The 23,668-nt window shown below is 54.1% G+C and overlaps 1 protein-coding gene across 2 annotated transcripts; it reads right to left on the bottom strand.

Annotated features, from left to right (window-relative positions):
• Positions 1-4,428: 4,428 nt before the first annotated feature.
• LOC119111998 (transmembrane protein 245) lies at positions 4,429-23,453 on the bottom strand. 2 transcript variants are annotated; one of them, XM_037235924.1, is made up of 18 exons: positions 23,432-23,453; positions 20,694-21,304; positions 20,161-20,377; positions 19,728-19,795; positions 18,356-18,664; positions 17,617-17,751; positions 16,703-16,865; positions 15,796-15,917; positions 14,439-14,567; positions 13,795-13,962; positions 12,699-12,920; positions 12,096-12,254; positions 11,474-11,580; positions 10,743-10,873; positions 10,194-10,368; positions 9,476-9,652; positions 7,440-7,485; positions 4,429-7,184 (listed from the first exon to the last, which is right to left on the bottom strand). In XM_037235924.1, the coding sequence occupies exons 2-17, from the start codon at positions 21,216-21,218 to the stop codon at positions 7,467-7,469; spliced, it is 2,826 nt and encodes a 941-aa protein (XP_037091819.1). In that variant the 5' UTR covers positions 21,219-21,304; positions 23,432-23,453; the 3' UTR covers positions 4,429-7,184; positions 7,440-7,466. The 2 variants fall into 2 exon arrangements, with proteins under 2 accessions (XP_037091819.1, XP_037091821.1); XM_037235926.1 differs by lacking the exon at positions 7,440-7,485.
• Positions 23,454-23,668: the final 215 nt, after the last annotated feature.

Genomic DNA, 23,668 nt, shown 5'->3' with positions numbered 1-23,668 from the left:
GCGCACCTATCCTATACTAAGGAATAGCCAAAACACAGTAAGTCTTCTTCCACCCTCGGGTCTTGCCGGGGCCTCACGTTTAAGCTCGGTCTACGACTGACTTTGCTGTCCTCGAGAGCGAAAAAAAAACAGGACCCCGATAGTCAGGGTAGCAGAATACATGGCGGAGTTCGAACCGGTTGCACGCAGCACTGATAATGACGTCCAATATGTAGGCCTCCTCGAGGCCATGCTCTCATATGAAAATCATGCGTGGGCTTCGAGCTTCACCTCAACCATCATCAAACTAACCACTATACCTTAGGCATACTCCGAGCCTGGCGAGACATGTCTTGCCTGGTGGGCGCCTTTCGCCGTGCCCCGGCAAGTATATTGTGTTGAAATTTGTTAATAACTTTACCTTAGGCTGCTAGTTCTTTCTGAACAACATAGTCTCCCCGATAGGAGGGGGAAGGGGGCGATGCGACGCCCCCCCCCCCCGCTATGGCCTTCTGGGGATACTAGTCTGGCATGTTGAGTGGTCTCGCCGAAATTTTTGGTAGCCTCTGAGGCATCCATTGCGCGTGTATTAACACCAAAAACGTGTCCCCTAAATCCTGTATATATATATATATATATATATATATATATATATATATATATATATATGTATGTATACAATAACACAAATGGGCACTTCAGAACCATTATCACCTTCTGTTAGTTCCTTTCACCAGACTTCAACATTGAACCCGCGGTTCATTTCAAGGGATGGAGGGCTGGTCGCTTGTGACTGCTAGTGAGTCAATAGCCTTTTCTGTATCTTGAAACAGTGGTTTCGATAATCACAGGTCAATTTCTAACTGGATCGGATCATCTCGCAGGCTTAGTCTGAATTGTCAATGCTCTCGTTGCTGAGGATAGGATGCTGAATCGCGGCATCGCCAACGAAGTAAACAAGTCCCAAAAACTGAATCCTAGGCCGGCATTCATGACACTGCGAAGGAAATGCCGCCTGCAAAGTTGCAGTTCATTGAAAGGCGCCGCTCACCTTATATCAGTCGCATCGCAACAATTGAAGCAAGCTCCTGCGGCCAGACGGATCCCCTTATTTAGTTAATTTTCAGTATTTTATATTGTTAAGTTTGGGCCCTGAGAGACGCCTGCGAAAAACGGTGAATTGGCCAACCGGCCACGCCATAAGAAACGCGCTGATTTGTCGCCAACCTGTCACCGAAGCGAGCGACCAATTAAAAATCGTATAATTTCGTCGCCGGGTTAGGATGAAGCCTTTTAAGATACCACGGTGCCGTCGGGTACAGTAAAACCCTCTACGAAAAGGTTTGCTAGTGTTGTGTAACGAGATCTATTGCCGTGGAGATATAATGTGTGTAGATACCTCATATTCGCTTTTGCGGAGAATGCTGTATTGCCTCGTCGTGGCTATCACTAAAGCTGTCTGCCAAAAACATTTTTGGCACCAAGCTCCATCTAAGAAAATACTCTTTTTTTTTGGTCACGGACCTTACCCACCACGCCGGAAGATTTTACCAACCCTGCATATTCAGTAAGATTTTATTTTTGGTGAGATATCTCACTTTCAGTTAATTGGTGAGAACCTATTTTCCCCGCCTTATTTTTCACCACTGACGTGTCTAATGTCCGGCTAATCCGAAAATCAGGGAAAACGTAGGGGCCAACGAAATCGGTCCAATTCACTCGCATGTTAATCTGTATGGTAAATAAAGCAATGGGTGGAAACGTGATTTCATTTCACTGTAGCTCAGGAGCATAAAGTGCATGTAGAAAAGGTAGTCCAGATTTGGAAGCGACTTGTCAGGCCGAGTCGTTTGAGGTATAACATGGCCATACTCGGTGAGGTTTGGTTTATGGTGAGATATAACACCTTCAGTTTCTGAGCGAGAACTTGTTTTCCCAATCCTAATTTTCATGGGAACTGGTGCGTCGGATGTCATGCTACAGTTGATCTAAAAAAAAGAAAATCATAGGGGCCGACGAAATCAGTTCCATTGACTCGCGTGCTTATCTTGATGAGAAATAAATCATAAGGTGAAAACTGATTTCACATTCTTGTAACTCTAGGAGAAATATTAATATAGAACGAAACCCAAATCTGGAATCAGCTTGTCATGCCCAGATAATTGAGGTGGCATTCGAACATGTTCGGTAAGATTTGACCTTTGGTGAGATATCTCACCTTCAGTTCGTGGATGAATGCACCTGTTTTCCCGGCCTAATTTTCATATGAAGTGATGTGTCAGATGTCCGGGTACAGTTGATCTGGAAATGAAGGAAATCCTGAGGCCGACGAAATCAGCCCTAATGACTCGCATGGTAATCTCTTTGAGAAATAAAACATTCGGCGAAAAACTAATTTTACATCACTACAACTCAGCAACCAAAAAGGCAAATAGCAGCTCAGCAAAAAAATCCAAGATTTGGAATTAGCTCATTAAGCCGAGTTGTCTGAGGTACCACCACCATGTTCGGTAGGATTTGATTCTCGGTGAAATATCTCCTGGTCAGAGCCTGTTTTCATCAGCCTAATTTTCACGGGAACTGACGTCTGGCTACAGCAATCTGGAAATCAGGAAACTCGCAGAGTCCGACGAAATCGGTCCCCTTGACTCGCACGCTAATGTCTATGGCAAATAGAACATTACCGTGAGAACTGATTTCACATCACTGCAACTCAGGAGAAGAGTGCACGTAGAAAATGAGGCTCCTATTTGGAATCAGCTTGTCATGCCGAGATGCTTGAGGCTACATGCCACCATACTCAGTAAGCTTTGATTTTTGTTGAGATATCTCACCGTCAGGTTTAGGTGAGGTCTTGCTTGCTTTTGCTTGATTTACTTGCTTTACCCGGTCTAATTTGCAAGGAAACAGGTATGTCACGTCGCCAGCGAAAGTTTATCTGAAAATCATCCATCTGTGTTGGCCGACCATGGGCTCAGGGTGGGGAGATGTTTGGCTGGAGTGAAATATTGGTTTTTATCTTAATTTTTGCTGAATTTCTGCGACTTTTTAAACATATATCGGTACGACTTCAAGTAAATTGAACAACAGTGATCCTTTATGGATTTCCGCCATTTCGTGAATATTGACTGATTGGAAGAGAATTTTGTAAAACTAGGCATAGGAACCAAAAATTCTGTATTCCCTGCGTACTGGGGCGTATCGATGTGTTCACCTCACACGAACCGTCAGCATATCACATTTCGAGCGCTTTTTAATTTGCCGCTGGCATGGGCCGACCGCGAGCTGAGCGTGGGCTGACAATGGGCTGTCTTGACACGTTGGCGCTTATCAATAAAACTCGGTCATTGGCACAATCGTTGAACCGTATTTATCCTCATGGTTTAGCCAGCCGTTGACGCAGTTTATCGCTACCCTTTACTCGTTCATCCTTCGACACAGCCATGATGCTAATCGACAGACATGTCATGTCTTAGCTGGTCTCCTTGGATGCCATTCGCGTCGCGGGTGCACGGAGTACGGATGCGTGCAATACCGAATAAGGAACATCATTCACTTGGCGAAGATTCGTGTCATTAAGCTTCCAGTCAGGAGCATGGAGAATTGGGACCGATCGCTTTAAAACGCTGAACTTCTTGGAAATGGCATGAAATGGACTTGTGATACGTTACATAATCGTCATTAAACCCACGAGTTTTACGACTCGAACGAGGCGCGAGCCGGCAGCACGAGCCGGCAACAGCCCAGAGAGGTGTACCTGCCGGGTCACACGTGCCACTGGGTCCGGAGGGCGGCCGCCGGGACCGCTGGAACGTTGACCCGAGAGCCGGCACGCGGGCACGGCGATGCACACAGCTGGCGTCGGTCCCTGCAGAGAGCCGTCTGGGCACATGCCAAGGACGGACCCGACGCCCGCAGCACTAAAGCCTTATAGCTATCGGGCGGAGCGATCCCCGTGCAGAGCCTTCATTCCGACGGCCAACGCCCGCACCACCCGCGAGACCCTTGTTGAATCTGGTGCAGAACCGACCGGTCCACCCGGGGATTTTCCCAACGTTTCCTCGATGAAGTGGGCGGCAAGCGTGATCACTCTTTTCGACGTCAGCGCCCGAGGGCTGGCGTCGTGCCAACGGTTGACTTGGTGCGGTTGGCCAACGGAAACATTGGTGGTTGGCTTGCGGAGGACCGATGCTCGACGCAGCACTCAAAGCACGCGCCACTTACAGCTTTGATCGGTCATTGGTGTTACGGTGATAGTCAGTTACCGCATTGGCAGATGCGGCTCAATGCGCCTCGACAGGCCCAACGACGCCTTCGCGCGTGTCCCCCATCCCCTCTCCCCAACAGCTCCGCACAATGAAACAGGCCAACCGGCGCCGCCGCGCTCCCGTTCCCTTCCAACAGCTCGCTCCGCGCAGTAAAACGCGGCATGCATCAAACGTGGCGTTATATTCCCAAACCGGCAACATTCCAAGCGTCGAGTTGGCGGCGGCAGCATCAGTGAGCCATCAGTGGCGGCGTCGTCAATGGGCCAGGGGCTCGGCGCCGCACTGTCGCTGCATCAGCTCGCTCCACAAGACAATACACAGGCCGCCACGCGGCACTAGCGGCGGCGGACGGCTCGGATGGCGGCGCAGGCAGCTGCCACAGCGCACAGCGCACGCACGCATTACACACAGGCGCACCCAGCGCCGACTCCTGCCCAGGCGCGGCGGCTGGCTCTAGCGCAGCGGTCAATACCGACGACCGCATCTTTTAATCGACAAATGGCGGCAGCGCGACTTCGACCACCGGCGCAAGTGAGCCAGCAGACACGGGCGGTCCGTTTCTGCCCATTGACCTCGCACATGAGCCCGCCCACGCTGGTCCCGCTTCCCGCCGCCGCCTGTTGAGCCCATTGCCGCCCAATTGGGACGGAGCGGCAGACGAGCGGGGCGGCGTGGGCACGGAGCACTCCAGGGGGCGGGGAGCCCGGCCGGCCGAATATAGACGCCGGTCGTCCACCCTGCCCGACTCCGACAGCCGCTCGGCCGCCGCCCAAACTACCACAGCGGACGACAACGCACCACCGTCCGGACAGCGGCAACCCGCCGACGGTGGGCTGGCCTCGCCACAGAGCACACGCAGGGGCCAACACTCAACCACCGGGCTGGCCGTCACCTGGCGCGTTAGTGCCTCCATGCTCGTTCCCATAACCCGGCACGGCAATGGCACGACTGGTGCAACATTTTTGATCAGCCATTGACTACTGTGCATACATGCCAACCCCAGTTAGGCGACAATGACACCTCAACTAAGTCTCACCCAACTCGGCCAGTCCGGCCACCCTAGTCCACGCGATTCGCACCCAAGGTGAGCCAGCGCCGCTCACTGTCTCTCGGCACGCTCGGCCCAGAGAGCCCGTCTCTACCAGCCGCCGCTTCAGCACGGCTGTACCAGCCACCGCTTCGGCACGGCTGTATCAGTCACCGCTTTAGCCCGGTCGTAACAGCCACCGCTTCAGCACGGTTGTACCAGCCACCGCTTCAGTCCGGCTGCACCAGCCACCGCTTCAGCACGGTTGTACCAGCCACCGCTTCAGCACGGTTGTACCATTCACCGCTTCAGCACGGTTGTACCAGCCACCGCTTCAGCACGGTTGTACCAGCCACCGCTTCAGCCCGGTTGTACCAGCCACCGATTCAGCCCGGCTGTACCAGCCACCGCCTCAGCACGGATGTATCAGCCACCGCTTCAGCACGGATGTGTCAGTCACCGCTTCGGCCCGGCTGTATCGGTCACCGCTTCGGCCCGGCTGTATCAGTCACCGCTTCAGCCCGGCTGTACCAGCCACCGCTTCAGCATGGCTGTACCAGCCACCGCTTCAGCCCGGCTGTACCAGTCACCGCCTCAGCACAGCTGGTGTGCTCCTCGACCCAGAACCCGAGTGTACCAGCCAGCGCTTCAGCCCGGCACCTGCCATCTGCACTATACATATTTTGGAGCAGAGTATATAAACAGCATATTCACGCAGCACTATTCATTGCGTAGCTACCCACTTCTTATATCACGCCAGTTTGATGGACAATGCCCCGACAGAGTTTCACGATGGAAGGTAACATAGACGTGGTTTTTGGACAAAATTAGAAAATGCTGCCAAGATGTACTTTGATCAAGCTTTCCTGACCTGGGTAGATACAGAACGCTCCATGTTCTGATGAAAATAGGGTCTCATGGAAACCTTTGATAACGGGATCCGGAGGATGCGTTTTGGGGAGTCAGATAGATGTTTGCTTCACAAGTTTAAAAAATAGCAAATGGCTCGCTGCAGTCACTTTTCCATAGTCCACGTGAGCACGTGAACAGTTTGCTAACGCAAGATGTAAGGCGCACCTGATTATCACAGCGGCCATAATGCCCTATTGCTAACTTTTTTTTACCTTGCTTGAATTATGTGCAAGCAACCTGTAACGATAACCCAAGTATAAATAAACTTTAAACGTAACATGTTGCATCTAGATCCAGTTCAAGGCACTCAAATCCATAGACACTCTAAGAGCACCATGTCTAGGACAGGAGGAATATATCTTCCGCTTCGATGAAGTACCGGCTTAGTTGAAAGACAATTTTAGCCTTAGCTCACGGTTCGGGGGCGTGCGGCCTCTGACTGAAGCGGATAGCAAACTACACAGGCACAACGCACTCAAAAAGCAACTAGACGAAACGGTACTTCGTAGAGAGGAGGAACGCCACGATGTAAGAGCTATGAACGTGATCGCTGACAACTTATCACAAATGGCAATACCAAACGTCTCAGTTTGTGCAAAGTAGCGAAAACTGTGCCAACCAACATGTCTTTGGGAGAATCGTCGCCTTCGGCCAATAACTATTCGTTAACACCGCAACAAGCAAAAATCATTCCGTGGTTGGCTTCCGCTTTTCCAGACAGCGCCTGGGCAATCAGCGGGAACGTTGGAGCACAAGCACCGCAGCCAGCACCACGCGTGGACTACCGGGTTAGCGCGACCCTCACACGACCCGCGAGTTTGAGACAACACTTTGGCGTCACAGAGTCAGCGCCTCTGCAATTAAGTGGCAGCGTCCGCACCGCCGGCGGCGTCGACAGGCGGGCCCGGCGGGCCGCGCTCCCAGGCGGCGCGTGACGCTGCAGACGGGCGGCCCGCTGCGAGGCCGCAGTAGCTCAGCCAACTTAGTAACCGCCGTCCCTGAAACACACACACGCATACAACAATGGCACTACCCTCCCCAGCACGTGCTGGCAACTGGCGCCCAATGCGGCACATTGGTGTGACATGCAGCCGACGGGAGCATGAAGCTCAGAAGCGCATCTGCCTTCAGCGAAAAATAACAGCACATAATGCAGTGACCACAGTGAGTGCTGGCAATTAGCATTTGCAGGAAAACGTCACTAGACAAGTGCGCTGAACAAAACGGAGACAAATAAGAGTACGACCACTTACTCGGTACGTAGAGGCGGAATCAGATCATCACCAAATGGTACCCATCCTTGAAAGAGTGTAAACGGTAAGCATTACGCAGGCGAGGCATAAGCAACGACAAGCCGTGATCGAACAAAGTCGTGCTCCCCTAGGCTCACCAAACGTCAAATGCTTTACACATGCAGAACAGCCTCTCGAACAGGATCGAGCTGGTGCACTATACAGACAAAAATCCGACACTCAGAGTCATGGAATCATCTAAAATGATCACAGCTTAGCTTAGCTCAACTTAGCTTCCCTTAGCTTAGCTTAGCTTAGCTTAGCTACGCTCGGCACAGCACAGCCTAGCGATGGTACCGACAGATGAGCTAACCAATTCCACGCGATCCTCATCGTTCAAACATGAAGCAGATACATTCTGATAACACTAAAAACACAGTGATAACACATCAAGACGCATATGGCCTAAGCAGTGCATAGTTCAATGCCAAACATTTCCGATGGAAAAGGAACTTTTATGAGTAACTCAAGGTACATAAGTAGCATATGAATATACACTAAACTGTTATTAACAGAGTTTTTGCACAGTCAGGACACAACAATAAAGCTAACAATGGCGGCTCGGAAATAATAAAAACTGGTTTGTCATAGCCGTGCATGGGAAACATGTTTACCAAGGCAACTCGGTGAATTCCACAACATGCTGAGGTCCAAATGGATCCAACTGTCACGTAATTCCTGGGAAATTTTTGAAAACTTCGTGGCGCATTTATACTTCTGGACTTTATTGCGAAACCCTCGGTATAATTACCACAGCTAACATAGGCCATAAATGTAGCTGACTACTGGATCTACTGCGTGGTCGCCTCCTTCATCACGCTTGTTAGGTATCAGTAATTAGGAACCCAATGCCGCCAAGCAATGCACATTCAAGTCAGAGTAAAAAAATGAGTGCGATACTCAATGACAGAAGCGGATGTAAGATAGCTAACACCCTTCGTTTGAAAAAGACCAACGAAACGAATGTGTGCTCGATAATTTTCCCTTCAACCAATTCCTTAACTAATATATATATAGGTCATTACTCATCATATTCACCCAGCTCGGCTTGATATCGTTTATCAAAAGCGAGCTTACGGACTGAAGGTCTTAACACCAACCAACCGAAAACTGCAAGGGTTTAGCTGGCCGGGTCTGGCCCGCTACAGTCCGACCAATAACGCCTTTTTTACGGACTGAGACCTTTGTTGCAAAAGAAAACAATGCCGTGTCCATTTTCCGAACCAGCAGTATAACTTTTTAAAGGCCATGCTCTAGTATTTTCAAGGCTCTTAACTGCAAGGTAGTTGATGCCGGCGCATTTTTTAGACTTCGCGGCATCGTCACCTTTTCACCTCTTCATTGGATCAACATCATATTGAATAACTGCTGTCAATATGGAGCATGCTACGAATTTAGCCATCTTATAATTACACACATTCCAAAGACTGAAAAAGGCCGAAACCTTAAAACGGGTGAATAGAGCCTCACATCATACGGAGCATACCGAGCGCACCGGCTACGCACTAGTCACCATCGCCCTCAATAGCTGCCACAATATCACCTCGAGAAGCGTTCACGTTACGTTACGGGGAGCCTGCCAGCCTGTCGTCCCCCGGTACCTCCAGGCCGGGCCGGGCCGGACGAACAGTTCCTCGAAAAGCGTTCACGTTACGTTACGAGGAACCTGCCAGCCTATCGTCCCCCGGTACCTCCAGGCCGGGCCGGGCCGGGGCGAACAGCTCCTCGGGAAGCGTTCACGTTACGTTACGAGGAACCTGCCAGCCTATCGTCCCCCGGTACCTCCAGGCCGGGCCGGGCCGGGGCGAACAGCTCCTCGGGAAGCGTTCACGTTACGTTATGGGGAACCTGTCAGCCTATCGTCCCCCGGTACCTCCACGCAGGCCCGGGCAGGGGCGGAGAGCTACTCCAGCGTTCTGAGCCGCCAAACCAGCAGAGCCATGCGACTCGACGCGCGCGCCCGCAGCGGCCAGTGCGGCGACGCCAGCGACGCCTACCTCTTGAGCCGGCCGGCGAACGGCTTGCGGTCTTCGTCGGGCGTGTTGACCAGGCTCGAGTACACGCTGACCGTCACCAGGAGGCAGCACAGAAGCACGGGCCCGAAGATGGCGCCCTCAATGCCCTGGTAGAAGATGCCGCCTGCTATGGCCAGGCCGGTCAGGTACGGGTGACCACTGCCGGCACACGCAGGTGACGGGTCAGCAGCGGCACTCGTGGTAGACGCTAGCGACAACATGTGGCTCCTTCTGGCTGAGGAACAGTACAATACCGATATTCACTTTGCCAGCAGCCTGCTGCCAGGATGGCAAAACCTCTCCTGTTGTTGAACCAATTACGAAGCCGGCCATATGGCGGAGTACTTCTTGCAGCACCAGCTGGTACACCCACAACGATGCTACACGGAACGAAACAGCCGCGCCAGTCAGTTACAGGCACGGCCAGCCAGCGGACAGCTGCCTCCTCGCTCTCCCTATCAGCTGCTTCACAATGAAATAAACAAAACGCACGCTGCCAGACATTCCTCGTCCACTACCGGGGCCGCGCACGGTTCTTCGCCCCCGTCGCGCTGCAGGTGGCCCGCGAACCGCGTACACTTGGGTCTCGCTGTGGACCTTAACGCAGCCTTAACCTCGTGGATGGCCGGTGGCCAACATAATCGGTGACCTCGTGTACATGGTCAGCGACCCACCTACACCTTGACCTGACTACACATACCCCTTGACCTCGCTGTAGATGGCCGTGTCGACGAAGAGGATCGGCGACAGCTGGGCGAGGAAGAAGAGCAAGGCGGTGACCGGCTGAGCGTGTACAAGCCACAGCTCCAGCACGGCCGGCAGCGCCGCCCAGTAGCTGCCCAGGAACGGCACGGCGCCCAGCACGGCCGCCACCACTGCACCGCAGAGAGAATGATCAGAGAGGAGGAGGTTCCCAGCTCGGTCGCCACCGCAGCGGCACAGACCACAGCACGGGCGGCGCAGGCGGCGCGGTATCGTCACTGCGACGGGACGCTTCAGAAGAGCAGTCATCAGGCAGCATCAAACGCGCATTCCCTTCTCCAGACTCACACCGGGTGGGGTTTTAACGCGAAAACTTTATTACAAACGAGGAAAATTCTGATAAACTGAAAGCGGGTGGGTTTCTGGAAACATTTCACTGTGCCACATCATCGGTCTAAATATATATATTTAAACCTAAAGCAAAAAAATGCTGAATCCCGCCTCCTAGGACAAAGTCTGGCGGATTCCAGCACGTCAAGGTACCCACCTGACGGCAGATAGACGAACTTGACGGCGAACAGAGAGTGCACCAGCCACGTCCACATGCAGTAGAAAAGAGCCATCTTGAAGGAGGCGACGAACACGCTGCTGACCGCCTCGTCCACGGCCAACACGAACCTGCGCCGGCAGTCGGTTACAGCAGACTTCGGCGCCGGACACACCGCCAGAGCCTCACTCACAACACGCTGCTGACCGCCTCGTCCACGGCCAACACGAACCTGCGCCGGCAGTCGGTTACAGCAGACCTCGGCGCCGGACACACCGCCAGAGCCTCACTCACAACACGCGTAGGTACTCGAAGGTGGGTCTGTTGTGGTGACCGGATCACACCTTCCATGGCATGTGGGCGTGGAAAGCGTGGAAGCTATTGGTCTCGGATGCGTAAGTGGCTCTGGCGGAGATACAGTGGGTAATTTTGGTGGATAATGAAATCGCTCCCAGATCGCAAACATGTCGATGTAAATGCATTTGAGCTCGGCACAACGAGCGACAAACTGACTCCCAACGGTCGAACGCATGCGTAATAACAACTCGACGACAAACTTCTGGAACCATTCAATAGAAAAAGGAACTGACTACAAAAAAATCAGGAGCAGAGAACTGGCTCACCAAAGGCACTGCGCAATTAGTCGCCAGTTAGCTACCCTCGCTGACATATCAGCCATCAGTCAGTACTGTCTCTGCAACTGACCGTAGCAGGACGCTGTGTCACCTCACCTGCTGCTCCCCTGACTGACGGGGCCCATCCTGGCAATCAGCTCCACCGGCTTGTACAGCTTGCCGCTGGAGCTCAACAGGTAAAACAGCGCCGTCACAAACACTATCTGAAAACGGCAGCAACGGAGGCGAAATCAGTACGCGGCCGGGAGGGCACGGCTAGCAAACACCAGCACATGCGTGTCATTGGTTACCGCTGATGGACGTTCGTACGTGGAAGCTATCTATTCGCGCACGGAGAATGAACGTTGAGGCCCTCTGAACGTGAAAATGAAGCCTGAAATTTCTTTGGACATGCTTTACCAGTTACGTCACCGAACGATTCATAATAAATGCTCTGAAATACAGATCAACAGTTTGAACCAGACTACTTCACTGTCAGTGATCTAAAACTGAGCAGTCTGGACTCAAGAACGCACCAACCACAGCAAGATCGTGGGTCATTTGTGATCCGTAAGCCAAGCAGAAATGCACCAGCCATGGTACGGCACACAAGAAGGCGACAGCGCTCAAAACCACGAGTCTCAATACTCATCCAGTGTCTGCAACGATATCAGTGCACTATCTTTCTCATCTCTAGCCTGTTTATCGCAGTTTGATCACTGCAGCCGGGTAGACTGACCATGTTCAGCAGCGTGTTGAGCACGGCAAACCCGCCGCCGAGCAGGACGGAGATGAGCTGGGTCACCACGGACACCAGCATCGTTAGGTTGCTGCGCAGCAGCGTCCAGGACGACTCCAGCACGGCCAGCACCGTGCCCAGGTTTCTCTGGATGGCCTCCTGCGCTCGCGGACGCACCGAAAGCGGACAGTCCAGGGGTCAGCTCTCAGGAATGAATGTTGAAGTAGCGCGGGTCGCGGCTGAACTGCGAGCTACTCGTTCTCGGCGGCCAGAGCTGACGTGCATCAATGTGAGAGCTGAACTCATTCACGACTGACTAGCCGCGCAATAAATCACAAACGAGCAAGAGCCTTGGAGCGCGCTGAGGCACATGACAACGCCCCGAAGAAAAACATTCAGAAAAACCTTCGCAGGACACATGGGCGCATTCCGAATCAGTCAACGCTCAAAGAAGTCTCGAAAGCTATCAGATTATTATCGTACCTTATAATCAGAGGCACATCAACTTCCGTGCACCTGACACCGAAAAACGACCTTGCACAGCAGCCTGCCCACCCGGGCGGCAACGAAGGCTCTGTTTCCATGCCGCCAGTCCGGCCTGACCTGAAGCGTGTCCATGTTGAGTAGGTCGGCCGAGTTGCGAACCCTGTCCACCCAGAGGTGCCAGGCGGAGGCCACCCCGGCCGCGTCCACCACCGGTCCGACAGCCGGCGCCGCCACCATCGAGCCCACCCAGGCCTGGTACAGGCGCTCCCACAGCTCCAGCGTCTGCCGTTCCAGCTGCTCCTGGCTCTGGGCGCCGGCGCCCTTGGTCAGGTCACGCACCTGACGGCAGGTGGGGTCGGGGCTAGGGTAAGGAAGGAAAACATGGGATGGTGCGACCAGAACCAGCCCAGCATCGGTCGGATCACGCCGTCCGAGAGCAAAAGGTGTCCCCGACATCCGGCATAAACAAGGATTCGCGCGACGCTGGTGCTGAGGGCGTGCGTGGCAGAGCCTTTCGCGACAGCATCATCCCACACGCGCGGCAGGCATTGCCATGGCAGGATCAGCCCACTGAACGGCACGACATGCGTGAGATAGGCTGCGAAGTGGCAGCGTGATACGGTTACGGTCTAGAGGCAGAGTTACCGGCCCTGGCCGGCACGCAGGACAATTGGTGACTGGCCACAGATGTTCAGCCTGGCACGATGCGGCCGCGCCGTACAGCACAAGACAGAGACAAAGGCCCAGCCCTGTCCAGATAGGTGGGAAGGCATCATCTGCAACGTACGACTAAACTCGTGTACTATTCCTTTCGTTGGTCCCAAAATATGGAGGCAGGTGTTGCACGCTTGATTTATTTCGCGAAAAAGTCGGCGCTTCGCGACATGAGATACACTACCGACCTGAGCGAGGCGCCCAAGCCACCACTGATAGAGACAGCTGCCCGGCCGCCAGACCAAGCTCGGTACAACACTGTCTTTACCACCTCGGCCACTGTGGGCTCCGGCCGCCAGACCCTCACCGCGCTCGGTACGACACTGTCCTGCCAACCCCGGTCACCCAGGGCTCAGGCCGCCAGACCCTCACCAAACTCGGTACAGCACTGTCTTTACCACCCCTGTCACCGAGAACCCTGGCCGCCAGACCCTCACCATGCTCGGTACAACACTGTCTTTACCATCCCGGTCACTGAGGGCCCCGGCCGCTCCCTCACCACTTTGGAGATGTAGTCACGACCGTACAGGTAGCCGTTGTCGATCATCTGGTCGACGACGAGGCTCATGTTGGCCGGCAGCAGGGCCTGCAGGTCCGGGTTGGCCACCACCGTCGAGTTGATGACGCTGCCGGCCAGCTCGATCATGTGCACCGTCTCGCCATAGATCTGCCGCCAGCCGGCCGTTGTCAGTGAACGGTGGGCTCGGACCGAACCAACGATAGCCGGTGAAACGAACGCGAGAACGGACATGGAACGGCAGGCACGCGGTAGGGACGGGAACAACAGCGTCATGTTCTCATAACGGCTTCCCACTGGGGGAACGTGACAACTGATTTATACGACCTGGACCGAATACGAAAATCTGACCAACACAAGTACGCGAAAATACAAGTCTGTGCTGCATGAAGTTACATGCTCATGCTGCACTTAAGCACACTTGCCGGATATTGAAGAACATCTATGCACTCTATAAACGATCACACTCAAATACGCTCAGCAGCACTTAACCACACATCAACCTGCACAACTCAACCATCATTGGCATCCATGTCCACACAGGCCAGCACTGGACGCCGAATCAGCGAGCCTTCATCCCGGGTGAGCGTCGTGCCTTCTCTGAGCAGCGCGGACGGCCAGCGTACCTGCACGAACGCGAACACGGCGGCGACCGAGACGAAGACGAGCGCGCCGAGCACCACCAGCACGGTGACGACGGCGTCCACCGAGCCCTGCACGCCGGCGATGACGTGGGCGTTGCCACGCAGCACCAGCTGTCGACAGGCACCGGCTGAGCGGTGACGGCCAGCCGACAGGCTCAGTGGGTGGGCGGTCAGAGGTCGGCGGGTAGGCGGTCAGAGGTCAGCAGGTGGGCGGTCAGAGATCAGCGGGTAGGCAGTCAGAGGTCGGCGGGTGGGCGGTCAGAGGTCGGCGGGTGGGAGGTCAGAGGTCAGTGGGTAGGCGGTCAGAGGTCGGCAGGTGGGCGGTCAGAGGTCGACGGGTGGGTGGTCAGAGGTCGGCGGGTGGGCGGTCAGAGGTCAGTGGGTAGGCGGTCAGATATCGCTAGGTGGGCGGTCAGAGGTCGACGGGTAGGCGGTCAGAGGTCGTCGAGTGGGCGGTCAGAGGTCAGCGGGTAGGCGAATTAAGGTCGGCGGATGGGCGGTCAGATGCCAGCGGATGGACGGTCAGAGGTCGGCGGGTGGGAGGTCAGAGGTCAGCAGGTACGTGGTCAGTGGTCGCCGAGTGGGCGGTCAGAGGTCAGCGAGTGGGAGGTCAGAGGTTAGCCGGTAGGCGGTCAGAGGTCGGCGGGTGGGCGGTCAGAGGTCGGCGGGTGGGCGGTCAGAGGTCAGCGGGTGGGCGGTCAGAGGTCAGCGGGTAGGTGGTCAGTGGTCGCCGAGTAGGCGGTCAGAGGTCAGCGGGTAGGCGGTCAGAGGTTAGCCGGTAGGCGGTCAGAGGTCGGCGGGTGGACGGTCAGAGGTCAGCGGGTGGGCGGTCAGAGGTCAGCAGGTGGGCGGTCAGAGGTCAGCGGGTGGGCGGTCAGAGGTCAGCGGGTGGGTGGTCAGGGGTCGGCAGATGGGCTGTCATACAGTGGGTGGCCGGCCACAGAACGGAGAACAGCATCACTGATAGGTGATTCCTTAGCAGTCGATGAAATTATTATGATGAAATAATTATAGGTATACATCAACTTGTTTTATCTTTGCAAATAACAGAATGTGATATACCTTCAAAAATAGATATAACAAGATAGATAACAATTATATCCATCAAATGTAAACTTAAATTATTATAATCGCTAAGAAGATGAGAACAAAATTGTCATGTGCATATTCCTTGTAGAAATAGCTACACGTAAAACGGATAGTGACCGCGCCCCCGCAACGGCGCATCCAGCCTTCGGCCTTCAACGTCCACGACCGGGAGACCAACAGGCCGCGCCCACCCCACGACACCACCCACCTCGCAGCGCCGACGGATGTCATCAGGAGGCCGTCCACCTACCTTCCAGACGCCTCGCACGGGCAGAGGCATGATGCCCTCCTGGCGCTCCAGCAGCCACGAGCGAGCCGTCCCCAGCACAGCCTGCATCGAGTCGCTACCCCCCGAGTGCCAGAAGTTGATCACTGCGGGTGAAACGCTGCTGATAGGAGCGTGGACACTGTACCGCACCTCAGGCGCGGCTCACCGCTGGGCCTGTACAGCACCTCAGGCGCGGCTCACCGCTGCGCTTGAACAACACCTCAGGCGCGGCTCACCGCTGAGCCTGAACAGCACCTCAGGCGCGGCTCACCGCTGAGCTTGAACAGCACCTCAGGCGCGGCTCACCGCTGAGCTTGAACAGCACCTCAGGCGCGGCTCACCGCTGAGCTTGTACAGCACCTCAGGCGCGGCTCACCGCTGAGCTTGAACAGCACCTCAGGCACAGCTCACTGCTGAGCTTGAACAACACCTCAGGCGCGGCTCGCCGCTGAGCTCACGGGGATGGCGGCAGCGATACCAGGCGATCTGAACTTCATGGGGAGGCCGTGGCGGGGGGAAGCTTGAGTTACAACCGCCGGCTTGTAAGTTCGAGCACTCAGAGCGTATCTAAGAATCCCGTCTCTAATCGGCGGCAGGGGTGATGACGTCAATACAAGCGGTGGCGGCAGAATACAGAACACCACTGAAACGCGAAGTCTCAAACGCAGACCAATGACTAGCAGTCTGTAAGCAAAAAAACAATTTGGTACAGCATCTGAGATTTTAGGCTGAATGACATGTCATCAACCAAAGAGTGCCAACTCTCGCTTAAGCGCGATTTGAGCTTTTTCTGATTTTTAGTCACACAACGCACACCTGCCACTATCTCCTGGTAAGGGACGGAAGCAGCATCAGAAAGCAAAAGCGCGTGCTGTCCGGTGTCGCCTACCTAGCCGCTTGATGAAATAGTACACGACGACGACTGGCAGCATGGAGATGAGCCAGATGCGCTGCCACACGACGACCACCAGGCAGCAGTACGCGACGGCTGTGATGTAGGTGGTGGTCTGGGAGCAGAGCTCCTCGCGCTGCCCGGGGCTGGCGGTGTCCGGCTGCAGCGCAGCACCGGAGGCGGCGCGTCAGCCGGGAAGCAGGCAAGTCCAGAGGAGCCGCACAGATGCGAGCCGCAGCATACGTCAGGAAGATGGGGGATGCGTCAGATGGACAGGGATAAACGAAGACGTCAGACGCCGCAAACAGAGGAAGAGTGCAACTGATGGAGCGGTAGACTTCGATAGATGTGCCAGACAGTGCAAAAGGGTGTGTGAATGAGCAAAGCTCGGCAAAAAGGAACAAAAAAGAAGTCAACATAAAGCGTGAAAAGTCACACAAAACTCTTCAACAGCCCCGATGATGACAAACACACACACACACAAACGACATCAAGTAGAACTATCATGAACACAACAAAATTACTTCCAGGAACTATTTTACCGCAATCAATCCAAACAGTCAATGACACCCTAACAACGGAGAGCTTCATCTTCCCGATCTACTGGCGCTTGGCATACCCTACCACCGGACCAAGATCGCCCGAGCGATTGTCCTCTGCAGTTCGGCTACGTCTGCGTTACCATCACCACCGCAGGACCCTCACCACCGCGACCAGGCCCCTTCAGCGCCACCCTCACCCCCAAACGGCCCTCACCACCGAGACCAGGTCCCTTCAGCGCTACCCTCACCCCCAAACGGCCCTCACCACCAAGACCAGGTCCCTTCAGCGCTACCCTCGCCCCCACACGGCCGCGGGGACCGAGGTGCCCGCCCGCGGATCGGTCGCCCCGGCCGCCGGCGCCGCGCTACCTGCGGCCGTGACGGCAGCTCTGTGACGTCATCGGATCGGTGCAGGGTGTCAGTCGAGGCACCCGCCGTCGTGTCGGTCTCCTCGGCCCGCAGGGTGCGCGGCCGGGCGCGGATGAGCGGTGTGGAGGTCATCCCCTGAGGCAGCGGCCCTTCAGAGGTCACCGAACGCAGCTGGCTGGTGAGGGAGTGGGCGTGCGGGAGGTGGGGAGGCTCTGGGCTCCCGGGAGGGGGGGGGGGCGGAAGTGGCTGATCTGACATGGGAGTCTGATGGGTTGTTTTAGGAAAGAAGTCACGCCTACCAAAGTGAATCTTAATCAACTCATGGACTCAACGTACCTGGAGGTACATAACTGGAGGTTGATGTAAAAGGCATCGTTACAGTAGATGCGTTTCAAATTGAAGGGCGTTCATAAGGTGTAATCTAACAATGCATTACTGAACGAAGCGGCTCAGCCCAATAGAAGCAAAAGCAAGTGCAAGGCCCGAGAAGCAGCACCACAATGCCGAGTTCCACCGACTGCCTCATATCTCTTAAAATTAAAAAAAATACAGCACGGTGTCCAAGGCGATGCAAGTCTGCCATTCTGCAGTGATTTCGTGTACGGCGTGCACAGCACAACTATTGACAGTTTGAGACAATCCTGCGATTGCATGGTCTCCCATCTCCCCCCCCCCCCCCCCTGTCCACTGCCATCACCTCCCACGTCAGCGCGTTCTCATCTCCCACAACGCGTCTCACCTTCTGCGCCAGGTAGCCGGCCGAGCGCGCGCTCGTCCGAGAGCCGACAGGCGTGGTCTCAGTGACGGTGGGCGTGTGCTCCGCGGCCGCGGACGCACCCTGCCCGACGGCGACGGACGCCTGGGCCTCGCTGGACGTGGTGCGAGCCTCGGAAGGCGTGACCTGGGCGCCGGTGGGCGTGGCTTCCGCGCCGGTGGGCGACTGGGCGATGGAGGAGGGCAGACTGCCGACCGAGGCCTCGGCGCTCGTCGTCTGGTCGCTAGTCTCCGCCGCCGACTCCTCCGACACCGACTCGACAGCCGACTGAGTCTGCACGAGCGGCGGGGGAAGGTCAGCAGGACGGCCGGCCAGCACATAGAGGGTCAGCGCGGGAGCCGGCCAGCGCACAGAAGGGTCTGCAGGAGAGCCGGCCAGCACACAGAGGGGTCAACAGGCGGGCCGGCCATCACGCAGTGGGTCGGCAGGAAAGCCGGCCAGCACAGAGGGGTCAGCAAGAGGGCAGGACGGCGCGCAGAGGGGTCAGGAGGCCATACAGCAATGATGCCGGGTCAACGACTGTGACTGGAGGAGGGATGGTGGTAAAATGGTCTTGCCGTCGTCCACATGCAAAAATACGACATGCCCAATTACTATCGTTGTTCATTGCAAACGTCCGCCAGCTCTCAAATGTCAGAGACTGTCCAGAGGATTCCTCTGAAAGACAGGACATCGTCGCACGCAATAACATGAGTTCAGTTGGTACTGCTATTTACCGCGATCAGCAATTTTTGCAGTGCTACTCGGTGCGTACTTCGAAATACAACACCATCATATTCTGATACGATAAGACAGTAGTGATAGCCTTATTCCCCGTCGAAGTATCGGGAGAATAGAAATAAAGATGCGTTGATATTTCGGCAACATGCCTTTCTCGAAACAAATAGCAGAAAGGAATTCTGCTAAAAGGGATTTACTTACTTTAAAGAGTTCACATCTGCTATTCCTTTCGATAAAGTTGCCGAAACATTAACGCATCTATATCTCCATTCTCTTGGTTTTTCTACGCGGAACAACGTTATTACTGCTGTCTCATCTACATGCATAGTGTTGCTCGTAAATGAAACAAATTACGTAGTATTCTGATAACGGTTTTGTTACAAACCTGACCGAACATCTCCCAACAGGACAGTTTGAGCCTATCCGTCCCACACTACGAACAAAGTCGCCAACTAGAAAGCATTTCCTTGGGAAGCGGATTGTTTGCATAACGGGGGGGTGGGGGGGTGGGTGGGGGTCATGTGGTCAGGCTTCCCCCGACTCCCCAGCAAGCTGGCGCTCGTTCTACTCTAAAACAATGTACATGCCATGTCCGTATTCTTCACCATGCACTTACTGGGTGTGTGGAGATCGTCTGATCGTACATAATCGCCATGATTGTCTTGGACATGGACACATTGATTCCTGGAGGGCAAACGTACGGTTAGCACGCTCTGGTTGGCGTTAGAGCTAACACAAATCACGCTCAAACTCAAGCAAGGCTCCTCTACCGCAACGTGCACCTGGTATCCACATAAGGCACCGCCTCTAGCCAGCCTACCATCCCCGATCGTAACCGACACCAGCCCCCTGTCTTTGCCCTCCCGCCCCTAAGCGGGCGACGGACACGGCTCGGAGACCGCTCCGAGCCGAGCGACAGGCGCGCGCTACCGTGCGCATCTCGACAACCCGAGACCGGTCGTCCGCCCCGCTCGCCTGCGGCGACGTCCGGGAAGCGACCCCGCCGCCGCCCGGCCGCGTCCCGCTGCGGCCGGCGCCGCCGCACTCGCCTTCGTTCCGTTCGTCGCGCATTCTGGCCAGTACCTCGGTGACAAAGCCGACGGCCATCAACGCCACCAGCGCCACAAAGATGGGCCCGGCCAGCGGCCCGGCCAGGCCCGACAGGAAGCCGAGCAGCAGCAGCCACGAGGGTATGGCGAACCGGCGTGTGGACGGCGACCAGAAGAACACCACCGCCGTCACGTAGCCCAGCAGCAGGGTCCAGCACTGACGGCGCACGACACGGCCGAGACCGGCACCGCTTAAGTAGTGCGTTTAACGCGCGCAGTTCGGGATAAAATGATTGGACGCTGGCTGACGTTGCAGTCCCAGTATTGTAGCTTGGCACCAGCTTGCTAAATCGAAACGTGCACCGTTCGAGCAGTACGCCGCGTCATCTATTGCATGACATCCGCCGCGCTTCCTTTGACAACTGACTTCCTTTACCAAGTCCTCTGACAATTATTTACCGAAACGGGCGACATTCACAGCTCACTGTCAGTAGCAGATCACTGGCGCGGAACGGCACCGGGTCAGCACTTACCAGCAGCTTGTTGGAGAAGATGCTGGTGAGCAGCCAGAGCAGGTTACCGACCACACCCTGGCTGACCAGCCAGACCAGGCCCACCAGCACGCTGGGCGTGTAGAACCAGGCCACGTTCACCAACGCGATGGCCACGACGAACGCCGCCAGCGCGCGGATGTGTCGCACAGCCGCGTTGCCGATGGCGTCGGTGGTGGCGTCGAACGCCCACACCGGGAGGAGCAATCCGTGCACGAACAGCGGCGTGCTGGAGTGCTCCATCTCGAGCAGCCAGCGGCGTGTGGTGATCGCCAGCCGCCGCTTGGCCGGGTACATGACCGTGCCGAGCAGCAGCGCCCACACCAGCGGCTTCATGAATGGGTAGAAGACGTTGTAGGTGGCGAAGCCGATGCCGCCCACCACCAGCATGAACACGAAGGCGGCCACGTTGAAGAGCGCCTGCTTGGCGACTTTCTCATGACTGGGCGGGATGTAGCTGAAGACGCTCTCCAGCGGAGTACGGGCCGTGCCCAGCTGGGAGGCCATGGCCGGTAGGAGGGCCGCCGAAGTGGGCTCAGCAGGTCACAATCAGACACTGGTTCTGCTGTCTGTCTTGTGTAAGGTTACCAAATCTGTAAACCACAGAGCCATGATGCATGAAATGACCAGCGTGCATTTCTAGTTCAGTATGAGTCAGTAGATCACTGGTCTGATCCTAAGAGTAAATGGAAAAAACATTCTATGATCAGAATGTATGGTTCTGTGCTGGTGAAAGCATGCACCCTGACAATGTTGCATTACATTGTTTTGTATTTCAGGCAGATGTGTTTTAAGAAAATACTACCATATCATTGTCTATCCTCTGAACTTGATGAATGGTTTCAACATCTCAGCTAGAACTTAAGATAGGTGTGAAGTTTTTTCATAATGCAGCTGGGTGGGCAGTGTTTGGGCTATCATGTGAAGGTCAAGTGGTATTTTCTCTTGAAATGTACATGGAAAAATGGACCTATCTTTAAGTAATTTGCTCAGAAGAGCAGCACCATCTGGCTACAAAGAGACACACAAATGCTGAACTTGCAGGTGGAATACAAAGAGCAAGTATCACATGCATATCTGAGCTACTGAAACATGTCTGAATGACCGAGCCTGTCATATTCATGAGGGCGTGGACAGGCAAGCAGACAGCGCAACTGGAAACACCACAATCGTTCAGTTCTTGTTGGTGTTGATGTCCCACTTTCTGGGGTGCCAGTTAATGATCCTGCACAAAGCTGTAACCAGGTGAGAGGGGCAGTTGTTGCCTATCCACCCACAGACAAAAAAAGGAACTTGACTCAGACCCTGAGGACCAAACTGTAGTCAAAAATGATACTTTTTGGGTGCATTAACTTTGATAATACAAGTGAAGCCTTAAGTATCCTTCAACACTAATTTAAGCCCCTCTTAGCATGTAAAACCACACACCTGCCCTTTCTCAACTATTCTTTCCTCCTGACCTTCCTGTTTCCCCCTCTCCTCCAGGTAAATAGAGCAGGAAAGGCCTGGACCAGAGAGCCTTTTAGACCTAGCCTGAGCCTCTCTGTGTCACACACAGATGGGCCTCAGACATGCAAATTGATTTGACCCTTGTGCAACACCAGTATTTTGCTGCCTGTTACCATGCCAGAAATACAAGCCAGCACTGATTTCACATTAAACATGCTGGAGCAAAAGTCCAAGAAGGGAAACAGTAACTCTGTATGCAGCCTACAGTCTATCATGAGGTTGCATCTCTCTTACAGCCCACCCATAACAGCAAACCAAATATGATCAAGTTGTATCTTGTCATCTTTGCATGCATAATTAGTGTCAATTCCCCTCCCCATAGTCTCAGAAGAAGAAATTTGATATAGCCAAATAAACTTTGTGTCCAGAAAGACATCCATCCAGGCAGTGCCAGCAGGTAAGTTCTGCCTTTAAGGTGATGTTGTCACATACACCTGAGCCAGATGTTTGCAATGGTAGTCAAATATGAAGCATTGTTTCTATTGAAATGGATTTATCAGTTATAATTCAGTCGCATAATTCAATGCTAGGATTTCATCTGTTATTGTAAAAGAACAAGAAATAAACCACAGTGTCACTTTGTGTAGAGCCTGTCCAAGTATCCAGGCATGCATATGTACCACATAACAACCACTGGCACTAGATTTCAATAACAAGCATTTTATTCATCTCCTGACACCATCAAACTTATCAACCAGGCCAGTATTTAATAAGTCAATTCACTGTACAGCCACTGAGTGCACATTAATCCATATCAGTGTCCAATGTGCAGCCACTGAGTCCACATGAATCTGCATCAATGTCCACTGTGTACCCACACTAACATGACACAGGTGCAGCAAACCCTGTGCTCGTGGGTGCTGAACTCATGCCAAGCCAAATCGCGCTGAGTTTTTTTTGTATGACAACTATTAGTAGAATACTACTTTCTGAAAGAACTGGTTCTGAGCATTCCTATTCATGACACGTATGAGCTAACAATTTTACAATTCTGATGTCGCTCTGATACATGTTTGGCTTCCTTGCATTTGTGTAGTGTCACAACCATCCGAACCAGATACCCAACGAGCTGGGTGACGCAGACACTAATAATTTGGAATGAATTTACCAGCCACTAGTAACATGTATCAAATGAGAGAACGGATGCCGAGAAAAGCCACACCATCTGCCATTCCTATGCTACAATAAGATCTGAATACTATCGCACGCACCAACGAAACCACAGAAGAAAACATATCCCATAGCCCCACAGTGTATGTTTTGCATAACAAACCCTGCGCTGCGTCTCGTAATTTACGCGCTGTGTATGTCGGCAGCCCGACGAATGGAGCAGGGTTTAAGAAACATTTCCGTGAAGTTAACGATTTATTCGGCGATTTATTCAGCGACAAGTTACGATTTCCCTGAAAAGGTGTCAAGTTCAAGTATGGTGCGATCACATCAAAAAT

The sequence above is a fragment of the Pollicipes pollicipes genome, unplaced genomic scaffold (assembly GCF_011947565.3).
Source record: "Pollicipes pollicipes isolate AB1234 unplaced genomic scaffold, Ppol_2.1 Scaffold_7261;HRSCAF=8764_pilon_pilon_pilon, whole genome shotgun sequence".
NCBI lineage: Eukaryota > Metazoa > Arthropoda > Thecostraca > Pollicipedomorpha > Pollicipedidae > Pollicipes > Pollicipes pollicipes.
Note: the sequence above shows the minus strand (reverse complement) of the source record. Positions and strands in the feature narration are given on the sequence as shown.